Below are 17,241 nucleotides of genomic sequence, written 5' to 3'. Positions count from 1 at the left end.
TGAGCTGAAAGGTGAGCCACTGGTTCTTTTGAACATTATCACCAACTCATTCGTTTTAGTTCAAAGACCCTATGCATCTTCATGGGGAATCAGGAGCAGTGGGTCACAGATGCTCAAGTGGCAACCTGGAAATTAGCAGATGGAACTGTCCAGAGGAAATGTGGGTATCATTGGAGAGTGTGGCCATCGAAATCATAGTTAGTTACTATCCTTCAGTCTACACTACACTAGAGCTTTCATTATCTATCACTTCTGTAACGGGCTACTTTGAAAGCGTGTGGATTTAAAGAGGCTGACTGACTAGAGGGTAGTGAGTTTAAGGAGTGAGGATGGAATTTCCATACCAGTTAGCCTTGGTCTATATCTGAAATTGTTGAGGGACATCACGAACCTATTCATTTTTCAGACTGTAGCTTCTTAGTAAACATCCTAGGGAGAACACTGACAAGTCGAAGATGACAAAGTTGAACGATGGTTCTTCAAAAATTTGAATATGATTAGGATTAAACCCCGCATTCTCACATGCCATCAGAGCTGATTTTCGGATGGAACTTAAATGATGAAACGTGATTCAAATCACTACCAACTCTCAGTCATTTTAAAATTTTAGTTTTTCTGATGCACAAAATTTATATACTATACCCAAATTAAGTCCTGTATTTGGAAGTTGATAAATAGGGTCACCACTATGATTTTGTACTACTGAGAGGTAGACAGCAAAAGCTGGTGACTGAAAACAATCACAACTGATCTCTTTCCTTTCAGTAATAAACTACTCACTGAGTCTCTTCATTCGTTAGGATAATGCCTTTTCCCCTTGGCTTTGTTTAAAAGAGATCTATTTCTATAACTGGAAACCCCAAAGCCAGCCATTAAGCATTACAGTTCTATGTTGGTTTTGACTGTTTGAGTGTATAAAATACACACATTCTAAAGTGTGCAAATTAAATCTTCTGTGCTTTAGGTAAATTGCAGTGTGCAACTGTTCTGTGTGCAATGCATGAATAATCTGGATCAATTTTGTATGCCTAAGAGTTTCAATCATGCCTCAGCTATGTAACTTCCTGTGACTCACACCTAAAGAAAAGGTGAGTGCTGGAAAGGACTGTGGGAACCAGCTGCTGTGCATCTGAGGCAGCAGCCACTAAAGAAAATGGACAGTTCTTTCCTTACAAATTATATTTGAAAGTCATAACTTTTGTAAAATCAAGCAGACCTCAATCTCAGAAGTTGTACAGAACAATTTAGTAAAACTGACATAATTGTGATTTATTAACATGAATTAAAATGCCCAACCAGTGCTTCAATGTGACAGCATATTTGAAATAAAAAGGAAAGGTCATGTACTGTACTACTTTCACAGAGATCACACGTTTGCAAAAGACTCGCCATATGTACAATGCTATATACCAAATGAAAAGGGCTGGAAGCAATTATATACGCAAAAGAAATGCAGTATTTACAGTCTTGTCAGGAGACACTAGAAATTATCTATACATTAAATTACATTTTGCTTGCAAAAAACTGATAAAACAAAATGAGCCATGTCCACACCAAATTATAAAAACCTGTATTGCATTTTCAGACCTAAGATGCACCCACAGAACTGCTGACCATAAAAAGAAACTCCTCAGTGCTTTCCTTAGCTGTATACTTATGGTATATGTATAAAATAATACAGAAAATATTCACTAAATGAATTTAACTGCAACAATCAAATTTAAAGGTCATGTAGCATCAGATCAGAAAGGTCAGAAACAGCTGGAATGTTCACTTACAAAATAAAGATACCTACGACTGGCTTAAGAGCATATTTCATAAGGAATTTTAAAAAGCAAAAAAATGGGGAAAATACAATGAAAGAGCACTGGTGTTTTTTGTTTTTGTGGTTTTTTTTTTTTGTTTGTTTGTTGTTTTTATACAAAGGTTCATGTACAAGCTTTAAAAAGTACCTTAATAGGTACATATGAAATATACAGTTTATCTTACAGAACATTTTAAAAAATGTTATTGGAGTCCATTTTAATGCCACCCTGAACCGTGGTAATTGTTCTGAAATGTTGGTGGCACCTGTGCTCTGTGAATTGGAATCTGTCCAGGCACTGGGGATGCCTGTTGAGGTCCTTGTACCCCATGTGGTAGGGCCACAGAGCCAGGGTGAGGATGAGGACAGAACCCTGAAGCAGAAGGTGTTGGAATACTGTTTGGTCCTTGGGGCTGGAGATGAGGACCTGCAACTGGTAATGGACAGTGTGGCCCTGTTCCAGAAGGCTGGTGTTGGGGTCCCGGTCCCAAAGTGGTATGATGTGCGGCTTGTGAGGGATACGGTGGTACAGCTGGATGAGCACTTGCAGGAAAAAGGGGAGGTCCTTGATGAGGTGGGTGATGTAAGGCTTGACCTGATGTTGAATGATGCCCAGAGACCAGAACACTGGCTGGAGGAGGAGGAGGGGGTGGAGGTGGGGGTGCAGAGTTTACCACATGCTGGTGTTGTGCTTGTAGACTTTGCAGTCCTGTGGAAGGAAGGGGCGGTGGATGATGATGTGGGGCAGGACCAGGAGGTGGAGGAGGGGGTGGTAAATGATGTCCAGCAGTTTGAGAATGAATGTGTGACCCAGGGGTGACAGCATGAACTGGCCCTACTACATGTGCTACAGAGTGCTGCTGATGCGAGTTTGGCTGTTGTACAAGGTGAGGTCCTGGAGCAGGCGGTGGTGGAGGCGGGGGTGGGACCACAGCAGCAGCAGCAGCAGCAGCAGCAGCAGCAGCAGCAGCAGCAGCAGCAGCAGCAGCAGCAGCAGCTTGATGGTGAATAGCAGGGTTCTGAGATGGCAGAAAATGCCCTGGAGTAACGTGGTGTCCAGGAACTGATTGCTGGCTCGTGGTGCCAGGAAGTGCTTGATTTGGTCCAGATGTAAACACAGGCTGCTGGGAAAGACTACCTTTCAGCTGGTTATAGCCCTGACAGTTTGCAGAGGGCTGCTGGCTTTGATAGTACGATGAAGAAGGCGGGGGAGGGGGAGGAGGGGGTGGTGCTGTGCTGCTGAGACTTTGTTGGTTAAATTGACTGTATGTTGCTGAAGATTGTCCTGAGGGTGTCTGGGTAAATAATGCTCCTGGAGTTGCCTGCTGAGTATTGGCTTGAAGGTTCTGTGCTGCTGGATAAAAATTTCTCTGAGTCTCTCGTTGAGGAGTTCCAACTTGAGGTGACTGTGAATGGTGAGGCCTGAAGGGAGATCCTAACTGCTGTGAAGGAGGCTTTGGTGAGAGGTAACCATGCTGCACAGGTGTGTGAGGCGTGGAGGACTTGGGCGGGTTTTCTATGTGAGGTGATGGAGGACAGTGCAACTTTGTTGGTGCAGAAGGCAGCTTTTGTGGCAGTTGCTCACTTGCGTTGCGAACATGGGCCTGAGGAGGATGGTTCTTTGAAAGTGCTGGGGTGTTGTTTGACAGCTGCATTTGCTGCAGCTCTGGTTTTAGGTGAAGGTTGTTCTCGGCTTCTGATGATGCAGTGACTGTTGCCTCCCAGTGGGATTCTGGTTTTGTTAGCATTTTCCCATGTGATGGGGCAGGATTTATCGGCCCTGGTGAACTAGGCTATGAAGGAAAAGAAAAAAAGAAAAAGAAAAAATATATAATATGAAAACACATTTTAAGCGCCTTGAAGTTTACTCTTACTGATACTTAGTGTTATTTATTTTAATAAGAGGTCAGGAAGTAGTATAAATATGGCGAGTATAGAGGCCCATGATGTTGAAAGGTGAAGTTTTCTCAGTACACTGTATAAGTTCTTATAACGCGTGAGCTTAAACTGAACCCTCTCCCATTTGGTGAAGACAACCCAAAGAAGCTTTAATTTGCCTTTTCTTCAAACAGCTGTCTTTCAGCCTTATTGTAAAAGGGCTTTTGACAGCCTTAAAACTTAGCAAATTTTTGTTTCATAATTCTAATTTCTTTAACCAACTAAAAATAAACTGCTTTAGATAAATAAAACTTGCTCATTAAACCATTTAGACTTTTAATGCTTTTTTCACCTTATAAGGGTGACCCCAGTATAAGACTACTTAAATGTCTATGATCTTTCCATTCAGAAGTCAGAGGCACTCAATTTTACGTTGGTGTAAATGCCCACTGGGGGCCGTGAGCTATTCATAGCCCAGGATGGAGAGCAATCCTTTAGAATAAATGCCACCTGAGCGCCTGTGTATGGAGTGCTGATTGGCTGGTTATAAAAGACTTTCCCGTGAAGAGGAGAGTAAAACCTGAATGGAAAACATCAGGGTACTCAGAAAGCTGCAAGGCTGAGCCAGAGTTGTCTGTCATAGCTAAGCATAAGAATGAGTGAGTAGGGGCCTGGAGAGACAGCTCAGCAGTTAAGAGCACTGGCTGCTCTTCCGAAAGACTAGAGTTCAATTCCCAGCCCCACCTGGCAGCTCACACCTGCCTGTAACTCCAGTTCCCGGGAGATCCAACACCCTCACACAGATGTCTATGTAGGCAAAATACCAATATGCACATAAAATAAAAATAAACATTGAAAAAGGTAGGATCTAGAAATCACAAACTAATAACTTGATATAGCAGGAAAAAAGTCTGGTGTTACCATCAGCTTTTGTGAGAGGCCAAAGTTCAAAGGTCAGTGCTATTACCTTGCTCATTTTTGAGGGGCTCTGAGAAGTGTCAGGGGATGGACATTCACTGGTAGTTGTGGGTTCTGTATTTTCAGGATCCGGGTCTGTAAAGCAGAAGAAACCCACAGTAAATGTAAGGACTGCCTCTTGTAGGCGCACACAGTGCTTGTTGAATACAGTTCTTGTTTATGACTATAAAGTGCTTTAAAATAACAGCCATGATAGGTCATCTGCTTACTGACCTGCCGTAAGTTCACTCAAAGAAGGGACTAGGCTCTTAGCGTGCACCTGGGGAATGTGATTTGAATGAGATGAAGGTGAAGACTGAACATGACTCGGTGAACATGAAACACATGGTGACTCTCCCCCTGGAGATGAAGCAGAGCAGACCCAGAGAGAACGTTAGTGCTCACGGGAACAGAGCACAGGCAGCCAGTACCGCGGAGAGACGAGGCAGGCACTCACCACTGTCTTTATCCTTGCGGTGGTCGCTGAGCAGTAAGGCTCTCTGGTAACTCCTTTCTCTCACTTGTTCCACCGAAGTGGAGGCAGTCCTTTAAAATAAAACATACCCTCAGGTCAGAGAGGCTACCAACATCTAGATTACTCTTCCTGCCTCTTGAGCAAAGTGTCCTTCAGATTTTGCTTTGACAACAGCTTGTCTCATTTATCCATGCTCCAGACTGGGCTTTTTATTACTGTTGACTCAGTGCGATCAGACTAACATTTGTCTTGGGCAATTTCTTGGTGAAAAGGAGGGTAAACTGGTATTCTGTGTTAACATTTTTAAGGTCACATCAGGTTGCCAAAGGGAGCAACAAACCCCCAACAAATGCTTCTGTCACAACCCTAAGTTTGTAGTAGGAAAGGTAAGAAGAGCACAGTGGTCTTTTGCATCTTTGCTGAGATCCATCTTGAGTGCGGCTGGTAAGGGATGTAAAGAAGCTGTATAGGATGCTGACTGGGGTGACAGGTTCAGCAGGAAGGGATACTGACATGGCTAAGATTAGACCTTTCCAGCAATCGTCTGCACAGGCTGACTATCATCCACTCTTGATTTACCCTCCCCAAACAACAAGCAGCAAGCGTCCTCCTCTAAAGAGTATCTGCTTGCACAGTGGCGCACTGTGGAAGGGCCTTACCATTGAACTTCTGGGTCTGTCTTCTCGTTGGAACTGGTGTCTCTAACAGGACAGTGACTGCTGTCTTCTGCAGAAGAGGGGTTGTAGGTGGCAGCTGGCGGTGGTAAAGGCAAGCTGGCCTGGTTTTCTACCTGCTCCCCGTTTTCATTACCATGGACACACCCATCGCCACTGTTGCTTGGGTTCCCACTTGGATGAGGTGATACGCTAATCAAAGCAAAGTTTTCTGTCTTAGAACCACTTTTCCTAGCTTCACGTTGTCTCTTACGGTATTCTAACAGAGAGACCTTAAACAAGAAAGAAAAAGTAAATCTTTTATTCTTGTTTATATAACAGAATCAATTTATTATTCTTTAAAACGAATACTGCAGCATTTATATTAGGAAAATTATATAAAATAATTAAAATTTCCATAAATAATTAAGTTATTAAATGACTACTATATGCCAGGCATTGTATTTAGAAGATTTATATGCATTATCTCATTGAATCCTCACAACAACCCTAAGAAATAGGTATTTTATCATCCCCATTTTACAGATGAGGAAATTGAGGAACTCACTCACTCCAGGTCACACAGCTGGTGAGTGTTGGAGCCGGGATTCGAACCTAGGTCTTATTTGAAAGCCCGTGCTCTTTCCACTATACTACATTGCTTCCCACAAAGTTGCCAACTGGATTCTGTTATAAAAATTAAAAGCACATATCACTAAAATGCTTTGACTTACATAGCAGTTAATCCTATAACAAGTAAGCGCTGCTTCTCCTATTCTTGCAACGTAAGGCATTCTAACTGTCTTAAGACTAGCAGCTTCTGCATTAAGACGGAATCCAACCGGACAGTACCATGCTTTCCAAAACACTCCTACATCTATGGCCTAACCACTCTGAAGTATATGAGATGATGAAGAGGCACTTCCTCTCTCCAAGGCTACCTGCTCAATGTAACATAAGAGAGATAAGAACAAGTATTATCTACCTATTCTTTTAAGGGAGATGTTTATTTTTAAAAGTTACTTGCTTCATGAAAAAAACATCTTGAGGCTTTTATCTCAAACTGCATTTCTTATTAGAAGATTTTATATTACTATAATACTTTCTTAAGAACATCAAATTATTTACAAAAAGCTTAAAATGTACATATGAAAGCCTTAACTTACATAACTAAGTTACAAATGCCTCACATAACACATGCTGTAACTACCAATAACCCCTAAGAGCACAGTGCAAAACCCACTATCAAAAGACTATAAATTGTTAAATTATAACCTTTTTCTTTTGTGGAGGATTCTGGGGTGTGCAACTCCCGTCGATCAAATTGTCATTAACAGTCCGTCCAAAACCAGAGACCAGGCCATCTTCAGAAGCACAGAAGACAGCTGTTTCCATAAACATGCCTCTAGCATCATCTTGCATCAGGCACTTGGACTCACTCATTCGGAAGCCTCCTCCAATCTCCAACTGATGTGAGGGTGTTAAGTCCCTCAAGTTGGAGTTTACTGCGAAGTTAACCCCTGTCCTGTCAGGGCTCTTTACCCAGGAAGAATACATTGTGCCTCGCCCAGCGTGGCTCGAATCCAGTTGGCTGTTGGGCTCAGTCCGGTCGTGGGCTGGTGTTTCCATGGTTTTCTGTAAGGCAGCTGGCTCGACTGCATCGAGTCCCCGCTGAAGGTCTGACACAGATTCTTTTTCCCCTGGGCATGGCCTATTGACTTCAGTCCTACTCCTAGGGCTGGTATAACCAATAGTCTTTATTTCTTGCAGGCCTAGCTCAGTTAAGTTGGAATTTCTAAAAGGCCCCAACGTTAACATGGTTGAAGGTCGGTCGTATCCCTGTTGGTGGTGGTAGGGAGGGAGTCACACAAACAATGCCACAGTTTACTATCTAGCATTAATTTAAGTAAAATAATACCAGAGAAAGTCAGCAAATGAGTGGTTTTTGATAGTTCCTTACCTCTTGATTATAAGTGCTTCTCTTTATTTCTGGAGAACTTTCTGGGGAAGAAATATTCTACATAAAAGTAATAAACAAAGTTAGAAATTAAAATACAACCACCTTTAGTTTGTATACATGAGGAGTTGAAAATACTGATGATGCATAGATTTTAGATTTAAACCTTGAAGACACTTGCTTTAGGTCAGTATGATATACATATTACAAAAAAATGGCTCTTGTGACACAAATACAAATGTTTAAATTTACATATTTCTAGGTTCTTAATTTTCTCTCATTATTTTTCACCACAGTAGTTAACAGGGCTAGGAGAGGGCTTACCAATTAAAGAAACACCCACTGCCAGGGATGGACAGCTTTTCCCCCCATTGAAAGTCCTCACCTCAAAGTGCATGGTGTTTCCTGGTGTGCCAGGAGTCACTGGGGTCACTGGTGAATATATGGGTTTATAACCATTTCTGTACGTTTCATCATCTGACTTGGTCCGTGGAGGAGTGGCAAATGCTGTGTCCGTAGGGGTGATGTCCGTGTGAGTTGGTGTAGCATATGGTGAAGGAGTGGGGGTGGAGCTTTCTGAGTAAGCAGACTCTAACAGTTGGTAAAGTCTTCGTTTTTTTAGTGGTGTTGTTAAATCTGTTGGTGAAATGATAATCTGTAAGAAATCATACTGTTGGTAGTCGCGGTGCTATCAGTAACAGTAATTAGGATGGCTTTCATCTCCCAGCTACAGTATCTGTTTTTAAGCACATGTTAGTACCATGAACTCTTCTCCCCTGAGGCCCCAGCAGGCTTCTGACTAGTACTGATGCTGCCGTGGCTGATGTCTAGGAACCCTTTTGAATCCAGTGGAAAGCACCTAGCCCCAGAAGAACGCGAACACTAACACTATTTCCACTGAGTTTTACATGTCTTTATGCAAGAGGTCTGCTGAACAGAAAGAGAAAGCCTGAGGCAGCGGGCTTCTCTTGTAGAGTGCACAGCAGTGTAGACTGCCTATTGCGGAGCTGCAACTGTCCTGCCACAGTCCTCACACTAAACTACCCAACAGAGACACTACCTGGAAGGGAACAGCTGTCGCTTAACAGTAGTGGACTTTTATTTTCACCATTAACTGTAGGGCTTCTGGATCTTTCCTGACAAGGTGAATGATATCTATGTAAAATTGTTGAATTTTCTTCTTCCAGAGCTTGTTTCAACCATCGCTGAATAAAAGAAAAATAAATGAATAAGGACCAGTTTGCAGCTATTGATATAGCCTACAAATGCAAAGCTGATCACAAAAGCGCTTCATTGTGAGGAGCTGTAGTAAGGACTGAGAGCTGCATTTGGCTTCTCCTAGATTTTTATATCCAAAGAAAAGTTTACCTTTTTGCATGAGCCAGAAATGTTTTCAGTAGTTTCTTTTCTTCTCTTTTTTTCCGAAAGGAATGGTGATGTAAATCTAATATAATGCTTAGGAGTAGAGTATACATGGGGGCTGTAAGTGAGACCTGGCAAAGAATTGAGCTGTGTAGCTAACACCTCTGGATCTGTAGTTATGCGCAGAGGCCTTTCTGAAAGGCTGTCTGAAGGTTTTCCTGTCTTCTCATTCTTCTCACTTAACCATTCATTGACCAAGTGCTAGAGAACAGAAACATTTGGATCACTATATAGTAATTGCACAGATTCCACTACAGAATATTCTAATATCAAAGTACATCGTCTAAGACGATAAGTTAGCTAATTTAGGTTATTCATGGGGCTGGAGAGATGGCTCAGTGGTTAAGAGCATGTACTGCTCTTGAAGAGAGGACCCAAGTTCGGTTCACAGCACCCATGTCAAGTGGCTCACAACCGCCTCTAACTCCAGCTCCAGGGGGATCTAATGGTCTGGCCTACATGGGTACTTGCACTCATGTGCATATACCCACAAACACACACACAGACACACACACACACAACACATACATACACACACACACACACACGCATAATTAATAATAAATCTTTAACAAAAGATATTCATGTTATGTGGTGAAAAAGAAACCCCACTAATCAGTATATTCATTTTTATTTACTATTATTCTAAGAATTATTACTTTATAGGGGCAAAATACATGGATATATGTAGAAAACTTGTATTATAAAAAGACACTAATTTTTGGCAGGTCATGGTGGTGTACTGCCTATAATCCTAGGCTGAGTCAGGATGACTGACACAAGTTTGTGGCCAGCCTGGGCTACATAGTAAGTACCTGGCCAGCCAGCACTATATAGCAAGACTGTTTCAAAGGAAAAAAAGAAAAGGCGCTTTTTGTTTGGTTGGTTTTTTTGTTTGGTTGTTTGGTTTTGACAGAGTAAAATCTAGGAGATACCAACAAGTACCATAAACAATGTAGGTCTATTGCTTTATATTCTTCGTGAGCTGGTTTGGTTGGTTAGGAAAGCCTGATTTTCTTAAGCAATACTTTTCTAGCCAACGTGCCCACCACAGTTGCCTAGAGATGAGGTCAGAGCAGAGCAAAATATGTCTACATTGATATCCTAGAGTCTTCAGAAGTTTGAAATCCCTCTTAAAGCAATGTTACCATCCACCATGTATATAATTCAGCCTTTGTTGTTGTTGTCCTTTTAAATGCTTAGGGCTGGACCCAGGCCTTGCACATGCTAGGCAAGTGCTGTTCTACTGAGCCACACCCCGCCCTCACAGTCTAGTCTCTCCTGGCCACCTGAATATGCCTGGTCCTGACGAGTAATGACCCCTCTCTCACCTTTAAAAAATACTAGGTACTTAGGAACATCATGTTTGCTGTTGGAGTTTTTTATTTCATAGCTTAAACGTGAATTCTAGAATAAGCACCGCATGTGTGCATGTGTGCCATATACATACAGGCATATCTTAATTTCAAAGCATTTTTGCATCCTCCTTCCTTTTCCCGTATGCACCTTTGTAAGACAATGCTATTCTATGTACTATTAAACACAACGGCATCTTTAGGAGAATGGATGGTATCTTGGCACTAGGTGATATAGTGTGCTGTAAACCCATCACTGTAATTGTTTTTAACAAATATTTGTATTTCATATTTATCAAATATAAAAATGTGATATTTATAATTGAGAAAATACTTTAAAAACACAAGTATTTTTCATTTCAAAAAAGAAAGACTTTCCCCCCCAAAATGTGGATACGAAATACACTTATGCCAGGTGCACACCTTTAATCCCAGCACTCGGGAGGTAGATGGATCTCTGTGAGTTCAAGGCCAGCCTGGTCTACAAAGCCAGGCCAGGACAGCAAGAACTATTAAGAGAAATCATGTCTCAAAAAAAAAAAAATAAATAAATAAAAATAAAATAAAGAGAACTACACTTACTATTGAGGTTGTTTGAGGTATATAAGCACACAGGCTCTGAATGAAGCCTAGTGATGTCTCCAACAAAACCTGTGATTCTCTGGCAAGGAAATTTAGTGTCTGCTACTAGTGTATAGCCTGAGCTCATACTAGGATTCTTTAAGCATGCTTTTCTAAAAAGTGTATGAAATCCCTGTGTGTTGTCATTTATTTAGAAAAAAACCAGGTGCCCCTACAGTCATGTTATTACTTCTGAGCTGAAAAGCTTAGGTTAGTCAAAGTCAAGCAGTTTCCCACAAACTGTCTCACTAATTCTGACTGTTTTCCAATGGTTTTTATTAGTTCTGTATAACCCTGATGTTCCTCATAAATACAAGGAGCTACAGTAAGATGGCTCAGCGGATAGGGGTGTTTTGCTGCCAAGCCTGATGTGTTTTCTACCCTGGGAGCCCACATAACGTAAGAGAGAACTGACTCCTGCAACTTATTCTCCAACCTCAGCATGTGTAATCTGGTGCACACCCACATGTGAAACACCCTGAAATCCACACTTCTCAGTACATTCTACTCAGCTCCTAAGTTCTTTCACATTTAAGTCTTATGATCTACCAACAGAAAGCTGTAGGATAATGTACAGGCAGGGCTGGGGTGAGGCTCGGGGGCCAGTGCTTGCCTGTCACTCACAAGGCCTGGACTAGATCCCCAGGCATGGGGAAGGGGGTATGGAATCAGTTTCAAAGAAATGAATATTTTGTACATAGGTAGACAGCTTATTTAGAGAAAGCATGAATTATAATCCTAAAGGTTTTTCATATATTTAATCTTCATAATACAAGCAAACTATTAATGCTCTTGACAGTTGGTACTTATTTAATTTAGATCATTATAAGATGTAGGACAGTTTAATTACTCAGCTAAGAGATAACTGTTGCAAACAGCTCCTACATTGTTAGGACTCATACCTTTTTTGTTTTGGGGTACTTTGTGGGACATTTATTAAGTGCTGGAACTTCGGCATCAGTCATTATTTCTGCTACTGCAGTCTCAGTTTCTGGTTCTATAGCAAGTACAGTGTTTTCAATGTCATTCTGTTGTGGCATAACCTCAACGTCAGGAGAAGATGGCTGTATGTCTGAACACATGCTGACGGTTCTATGTCTCCGACGTTGCTGTCCAATGTGAGTCCTACTGCGAGAAAAGCTTTTTCTCTGCTTAGTTCTATTCACTTTGGCAGGGGTTGGCTTGATAGCAGCTTCTTCTTTTACTTGTTCCTAGTTCAAAATATAATAGTGGGACTTCTGATGCTTATAGATATGTTTAGGTTAAAGTATATCATTGTCTACAAACTAGCTTTCCAGAATCTTCTAAAAATTTTTCACATTTATGTATTCATATTTAATTGATCATTTTACAGCCTGATCCCAGCCCCCTGACTCTTGTCTTCCCAGCCCCAATCTCCCACCGTCCCCCTTTTAAAAAGTTACGTATTTTATGCTGGGTGTGGTGGTGCACGCCTTTAATCCCAACACTGGGAGGCAGAGGCAGGTGGATCTCTGAGTTTGAGGCCAGCTTGGACTATACAGAGAAACCCTGTCTTGCAAAACCAAAACTAAAAACAAAAAGTGTATATTTCTGTGTGTCCCTGTGGAGTTGGTTCTCGCCTTCTGTCACATGGGTGCTGGGGACTGAGCTGACGTTAGCAGGCACGCAGCATCTTTACTCGGTTAGCCAACAATAGCAATCCGACATAGTTCAGCACTTTCTTACTCCAAAGCAAGGCAAATAGAATCTCATTTCAGGTCTCAACTTTACATAGGGTTTGAAAATGCTTTAAAGGCTAATTACTGGGTATTATTTAAAATTCTTGGGCTGGTGAGATGGTTCTGCATGCAAAGCACATGCACACAAGCCTGAAGACCAGAGTTTGAGCCCCAGAACCCCTGTGACCGAGGAGGACAGAGCAGACTTAGAGTTGCCCTCTGACGTCCACATGCACACAGTAGCATATAAGCACACAGATCACATTTCTATAGATGGAACTATCCTGTGTAGAAACTTTAAGGCACTTAGAATGAAGGGAACCATGAGTAATACCTGGACCACTTCGGCACCGGTGACAATCTGCGACTCTTTACTTTCAGGCTTAACTTCTGTCCTAGCTGTGCTGATCCTTTCCAAAGCTTGTTCTCGTCTTTTCTCTCTTTTTTCAAGTCTGGCAAAAGCTTGCAAAATTGCTTCCATTTTTCTTTCTTCTCTTGTCTGTGGAATTTAAATTTGAAGTATTTTAAATAATATTATTCCAAAGCAAAAATTCTAAATGCCAAATGTTCAGATTTTAAAAACTTCTGTGATACTATGAGCATAGCAAATCTATTGTTGGTAGGTATAGTGGAACAGTTTACAGCCATTCAGCATGTATATGAATTCCAAACTTCACCCCAGTGAGCCGATTCTGAATGTATGCCAAGAAAGGATAACAACATAGCAAAACCAAAAACCCTTAAAAACAAACCAAACAAAAGAAAAACACCCTTCCTGTTTTATCAAATAAAAAAAATGTTCCAATACAGAAGTTTGCCTATAAGAACAAAATAAAACTGAAAACTCCCAAGGAAACAATATGTTGAAAAGATAAAAATTCATATGCACTTAAGGAACTAGTGTTTTATTGATATATTGTGGCACAGTCTTAGGTTCAAACCATGACTCTGCTGGTAACTTTTAGTAAATAGTTCTGTCACCCTGGCAAATTAGATTTAACTTTTCTAGGAGTGTTTAAAAAAAAACACAAAAACATACAGTACTTAACACTCCATTGTATTGTTTAATTCAAATAGAAAACGTAGTACTTGGAAGATGGCAGGCATTCCATATACGTTAATTCTTGTTTTTGCTTTCGCCCTGTGCCCTCCATTACAGTTCTTTTAAGGCATTCCTCTACCTTCCGCTCTTCCTTTCTTACACTGACACTTCAAGACAGGGCTGAGGGAACAGCAAGAGTTCCTTTGGGTAGAGAACATTAAGAGCAAGACCCAGAGCCTTGAGCAGAGGGCCTGGCAAATGCTTCAGCTCTCAACCAGAACCAGGAAGCAGGTCCATCAACTGTCCAGTTCTCCAAATGAAAGAACCAGGTCCTGAGGCTCAGATCCATTTGTCTTTCCTCCTTCATTGTCATCGATGTGGGGAAGAAAGAAAGAAAGATCAGAAACTCAAGATCTGGCTGCCATAGACTTCGCAACATTGGAGGCTCAGCTTTAGTCCCACAATTACTGGCAGAGCTTTAAGCCCGGGTAGTTGCTGCTTACACTTCCCCGCTTTTCAGTAAACACCTTCAGTAAGGGAACACACACTGACAGAGCTCAGCTGGGATTGCTTTGGAAGGAGTTCCTAATTTTCACCCTTTTTATTTCACACACAGGAAACTCAGGTCTACAGAGGTTTGAGTACTTGTCCATGGACACAATCTGTGTTTTCTTGTAAGCTTGAATGGGTAATTCAAAACATTAAAGGAGCAGGGTATGCAAAACATGGTTTTACTGGCTCACCAGAACTGGAAAATTTAAAGCCAAACTCAAGACAATTTCCCGTTTATTCTGACCTTATGTAATTCCTTTAAAAGTTGACCTCCATAAAAAACCCAACTCAGCAATTTTTGAAAATGCTCCATTTAGAAATCTAGACTTCACAGAAGTAATTCTTATAATTACCTTACCTCTTGAACCTGGCTGGAGGGGAGATTTTATAATTACTGCAATTGCTCTTCTCAAAAACATTAAAAAGTATTTTTAATTTTATATGCATTGGTGTTTTGTCAGATCCCCAGGAAGTATGTACAGGTACAGAGAGGTGTGAGCTGTCATGTAGGTGTTGAGAATTGAACCCAGGTCCTCCAGAAGAGCAGTGCTTTTAACCACTGAATCATCTCTCCAGGCCCTCAATAAAACTTGCAAAACATATTTTTCTGAAGAAACAGGGTTGTATATGTGTGGTGTACATATATAAAATCACACATATATACACCTAAATATGTATTTGTGTGTGTGCCTGTGTGAATGTCAGGGTACCATATACATGCAAGTACCCTTGGAGGCCAGAAGCGGTATCAGAACTTCTGAAACCAGAGTTATAGCCAGGGGTGTCAGGTGCTGTGCAATGATCTCAGGTCTTCTGCAAGTGGAAGCAATAAGCATTCTTAACCGCAGAGCTACTTCTCCTGGTGCCCAAGAATTGTTTATGTGTGAATTAACTCAGCCACTAGGTAGATACCCAAGGAAGAGATTTTCTGTATTATAATTATCCTGCAGCTTCTAAGACAGTAAGGAATTTATGTCAAATTTCTTTGGCATAGACCAGTATTTCCTTGTTTGGATTGTGAGCTTGAAGATCAGAGATAAAATTATACAATGTGAAGACTTAGACTCAGTGAATTAAGGGTTGAACTCTCTTGTTGGTTTGTTTTTTTGTTTTTATGTTTTTCTTTTGACACAGGGTTTCTCTGTGTGGCCTTGGCTGTCCTGGACTCGCTTTGTAGACCAGGCTGGCCTCGAACTCACAACGATCCACATGCCTCTGCCTCCTGAGTGCTGGGATTAAAGGCATGCGCTACCATGCCCAGCTTGTACATGCCAATTAAACAAAACACTCCTTCATAATCTTTAGCTGGATAAGTCCTTCCAAGAAATGGCACATTACATACTACTAAGGGAACAAAAGTTTATATGTATGTTGGTAACTCAAAGATAGTACCTGTGCTTAAATTATGGCTACAAGTGTTTACTGTATAGCAATAAAGTTGAAAGTACCAAACAAATTATTAGTAACTTTAACCCAAATTTATCTTAAAGTAAGCAAATATTTGAGAATAAACGATTGTTTGCTTGGATAAAAAAACATATATTTATTTTTTAAAGACAGGGTCTCTCTATGTACTCCTGACTGTCCTGAAAATCGCTTTGTAGACTAGTCTGGTCTCAAACTCTCTGAGACTGGCCTGCCTCTGCCTCTTGACCGCTGGAATTAAAGGCCTGAGCCACCATGCCCAGGGTTTATATTTACCACTGTATCTAACGCATTCTTTGACACATGGTCATGTGTAAAGATGTATATTTGGCTCTGCAATTGTTGTAGAGATCTATCTGAAAAGTATATTAACTCGAACCTAATGTAGTTTATAGAGAACTGGAGCTGTGAGGAGATAACAGATACTGGGATCCTAAGTAATCATAGCAAGACTACTTTTAGCTCCTAATGGCTGGAGTTTAGAGCATGATACAAGCCATGGCTTCATGCTGAGCCCAAAGCCACTTCATTATCTGTGAGCTGAAAAACTGACAGATTACAGTTCAGAGCTGGATTTGATACACTCTTATACTAGAGTTTTAGGTGCCCCCTTCAAACAGCAATTTAGAACTAATAAATGAACTTTAAATAGCTAAGACTATTATCAAGGAAAATCATTCCAAAGTAGTAAGTACTGCTTGCCATGGTGTCCCCATTTCCCCTGTCGCATGAGAGTTCAGTGCAACCCGCACAACCCTGTTCCTTGGCATTCATGATTCCCTATGAGAGCTGCTCTGCCTTCTCTATTCACTCTGACTTTCATTAAGTAAACTCTATCCATAGAGCAAGCACTCAAATTTTTGTTAAGTAATAATGTGCTATATAAAGCATGTCAGTTGAAAAGGGTAGATGGCATCATATATGGGAAGACATGAGATGAAGTCTTTGATCCAGGGTGTATGAGTAGTTGGGCTCCTGTGCGAAAACCTCCAAGCAAGGACACTACAACTCTGGACACTTCTAGACCCCATAACTTCAGACTGTCCTTCCATTGATTCTCAAATTTCTGTCCTAAATGTGAACACCCTAATGAGTTAACTTCCATGGAGTCCAGTTTAAGCTATTTAGCTATGATAGGCCATCAGAACATCTGGAGGTAGAGGCAGATGGATGTCAAGAGAGTTCCAGACAATTTTAATTACATAGACACACAACACATTACACCCTCACATACTAATATATTTGTTAAAACTGAACAAGATGGAAACTATTTATATAATTAAAATCAATAAAACAACTGTTTGCTAAAATCTTACTACAAAAGATTACATTGAATTTGACTTGGAGGAAAGTATTACTGGTTCCTCTTTATCCAAATAAGGTAAATGGAACATAATGAT

The 17,241-nt window shown here is 41.0% G+C and overlaps 1 protein-coding gene across 5 annotated transcripts in view; it reads right to left on the bottom strand.

Annotated features, from left to right (window-relative positions):
- Nucleotides 1-1,914: 1,914 nt before the first annotated feature.
- The window catches only part of Kmt2e (lysine methyltransferase 2E (inactive)), a 70,527-nt gene continuing 55,200 nt past the window's right edge, over nucleotides 1,915-17,241 (bottom strand). For 3 of the 5 annotated variants that reach the window (XM_051152125.1, XM_051152124.1, XM_051152126.1), the window contains 12 exons: nucleotides 13,157-13,321; nucleotides 12,025-12,333; nucleotides 9,093-9,347; nucleotides 8,785-8,929; nucleotides 8,110-8,360; nucleotides 7,728-7,784; nucleotides 7,043-7,606; nucleotides 5,774-6,060; nucleotides 5,097-5,185; nucleotides 4,874-4,999; nucleotides 4,650-4,735; nucleotides 1,915-3,597 (listed from right to left, as the gene is read on the bottom strand). In XM_051152125.1, coding sequence (XP_051008082.1) covers nucleotides 2,023-3,597; nucleotides 4,650-4,735; nucleotides 4,874-4,999; nucleotides 5,097-5,185; nucleotides 5,774-6,060; nucleotides 7,043-7,606; nucleotides 7,728-7,784; nucleotides 8,110-8,360; nucleotides 8,785-8,929; nucleotides 9,093-9,347; nucleotides 12,025-12,333; nucleotides 13,157-13,321 — 3,909 coding nt within the window. In that variant the 3' untranslated portion in view covers nucleotides 1,915-2,022. The remainder of the gene's footprint in view (nucleotides 3,598-4,649; nucleotides 4,736-4,873; nucleotides 5,000-5,096; nucleotides 5,186-5,773; nucleotides 6,061-7,042; nucleotides 7,607-7,727; nucleotides 7,785-8,109; nucleotides 8,361-8,784; nucleotides 8,930-9,092; nucleotides 9,348-12,024; nucleotides 12,334-13,156; nucleotides 13,322-17,241) is intronic. The other 2 variants (XM_051152127.1, XM_051152128.1) reach the window with 2 other exon arrangements.

Source organism: Acomys russatus, chromosome 10, assembly GCF_903995435.1.
Source record: "Acomys russatus chromosome 10, mAcoRus1.1, whole genome shotgun sequence".
Lineage (NCBI taxonomy): Eukaryota > Metazoa > Chordata > Mammalia > Rodentia > Muridae > Acomys > Acomys russatus.
The sequence above is the reverse complement of the archived record's forward strand: the minus strand, read 5'-3'. Positions and strand labels throughout refer to the sequence as shown.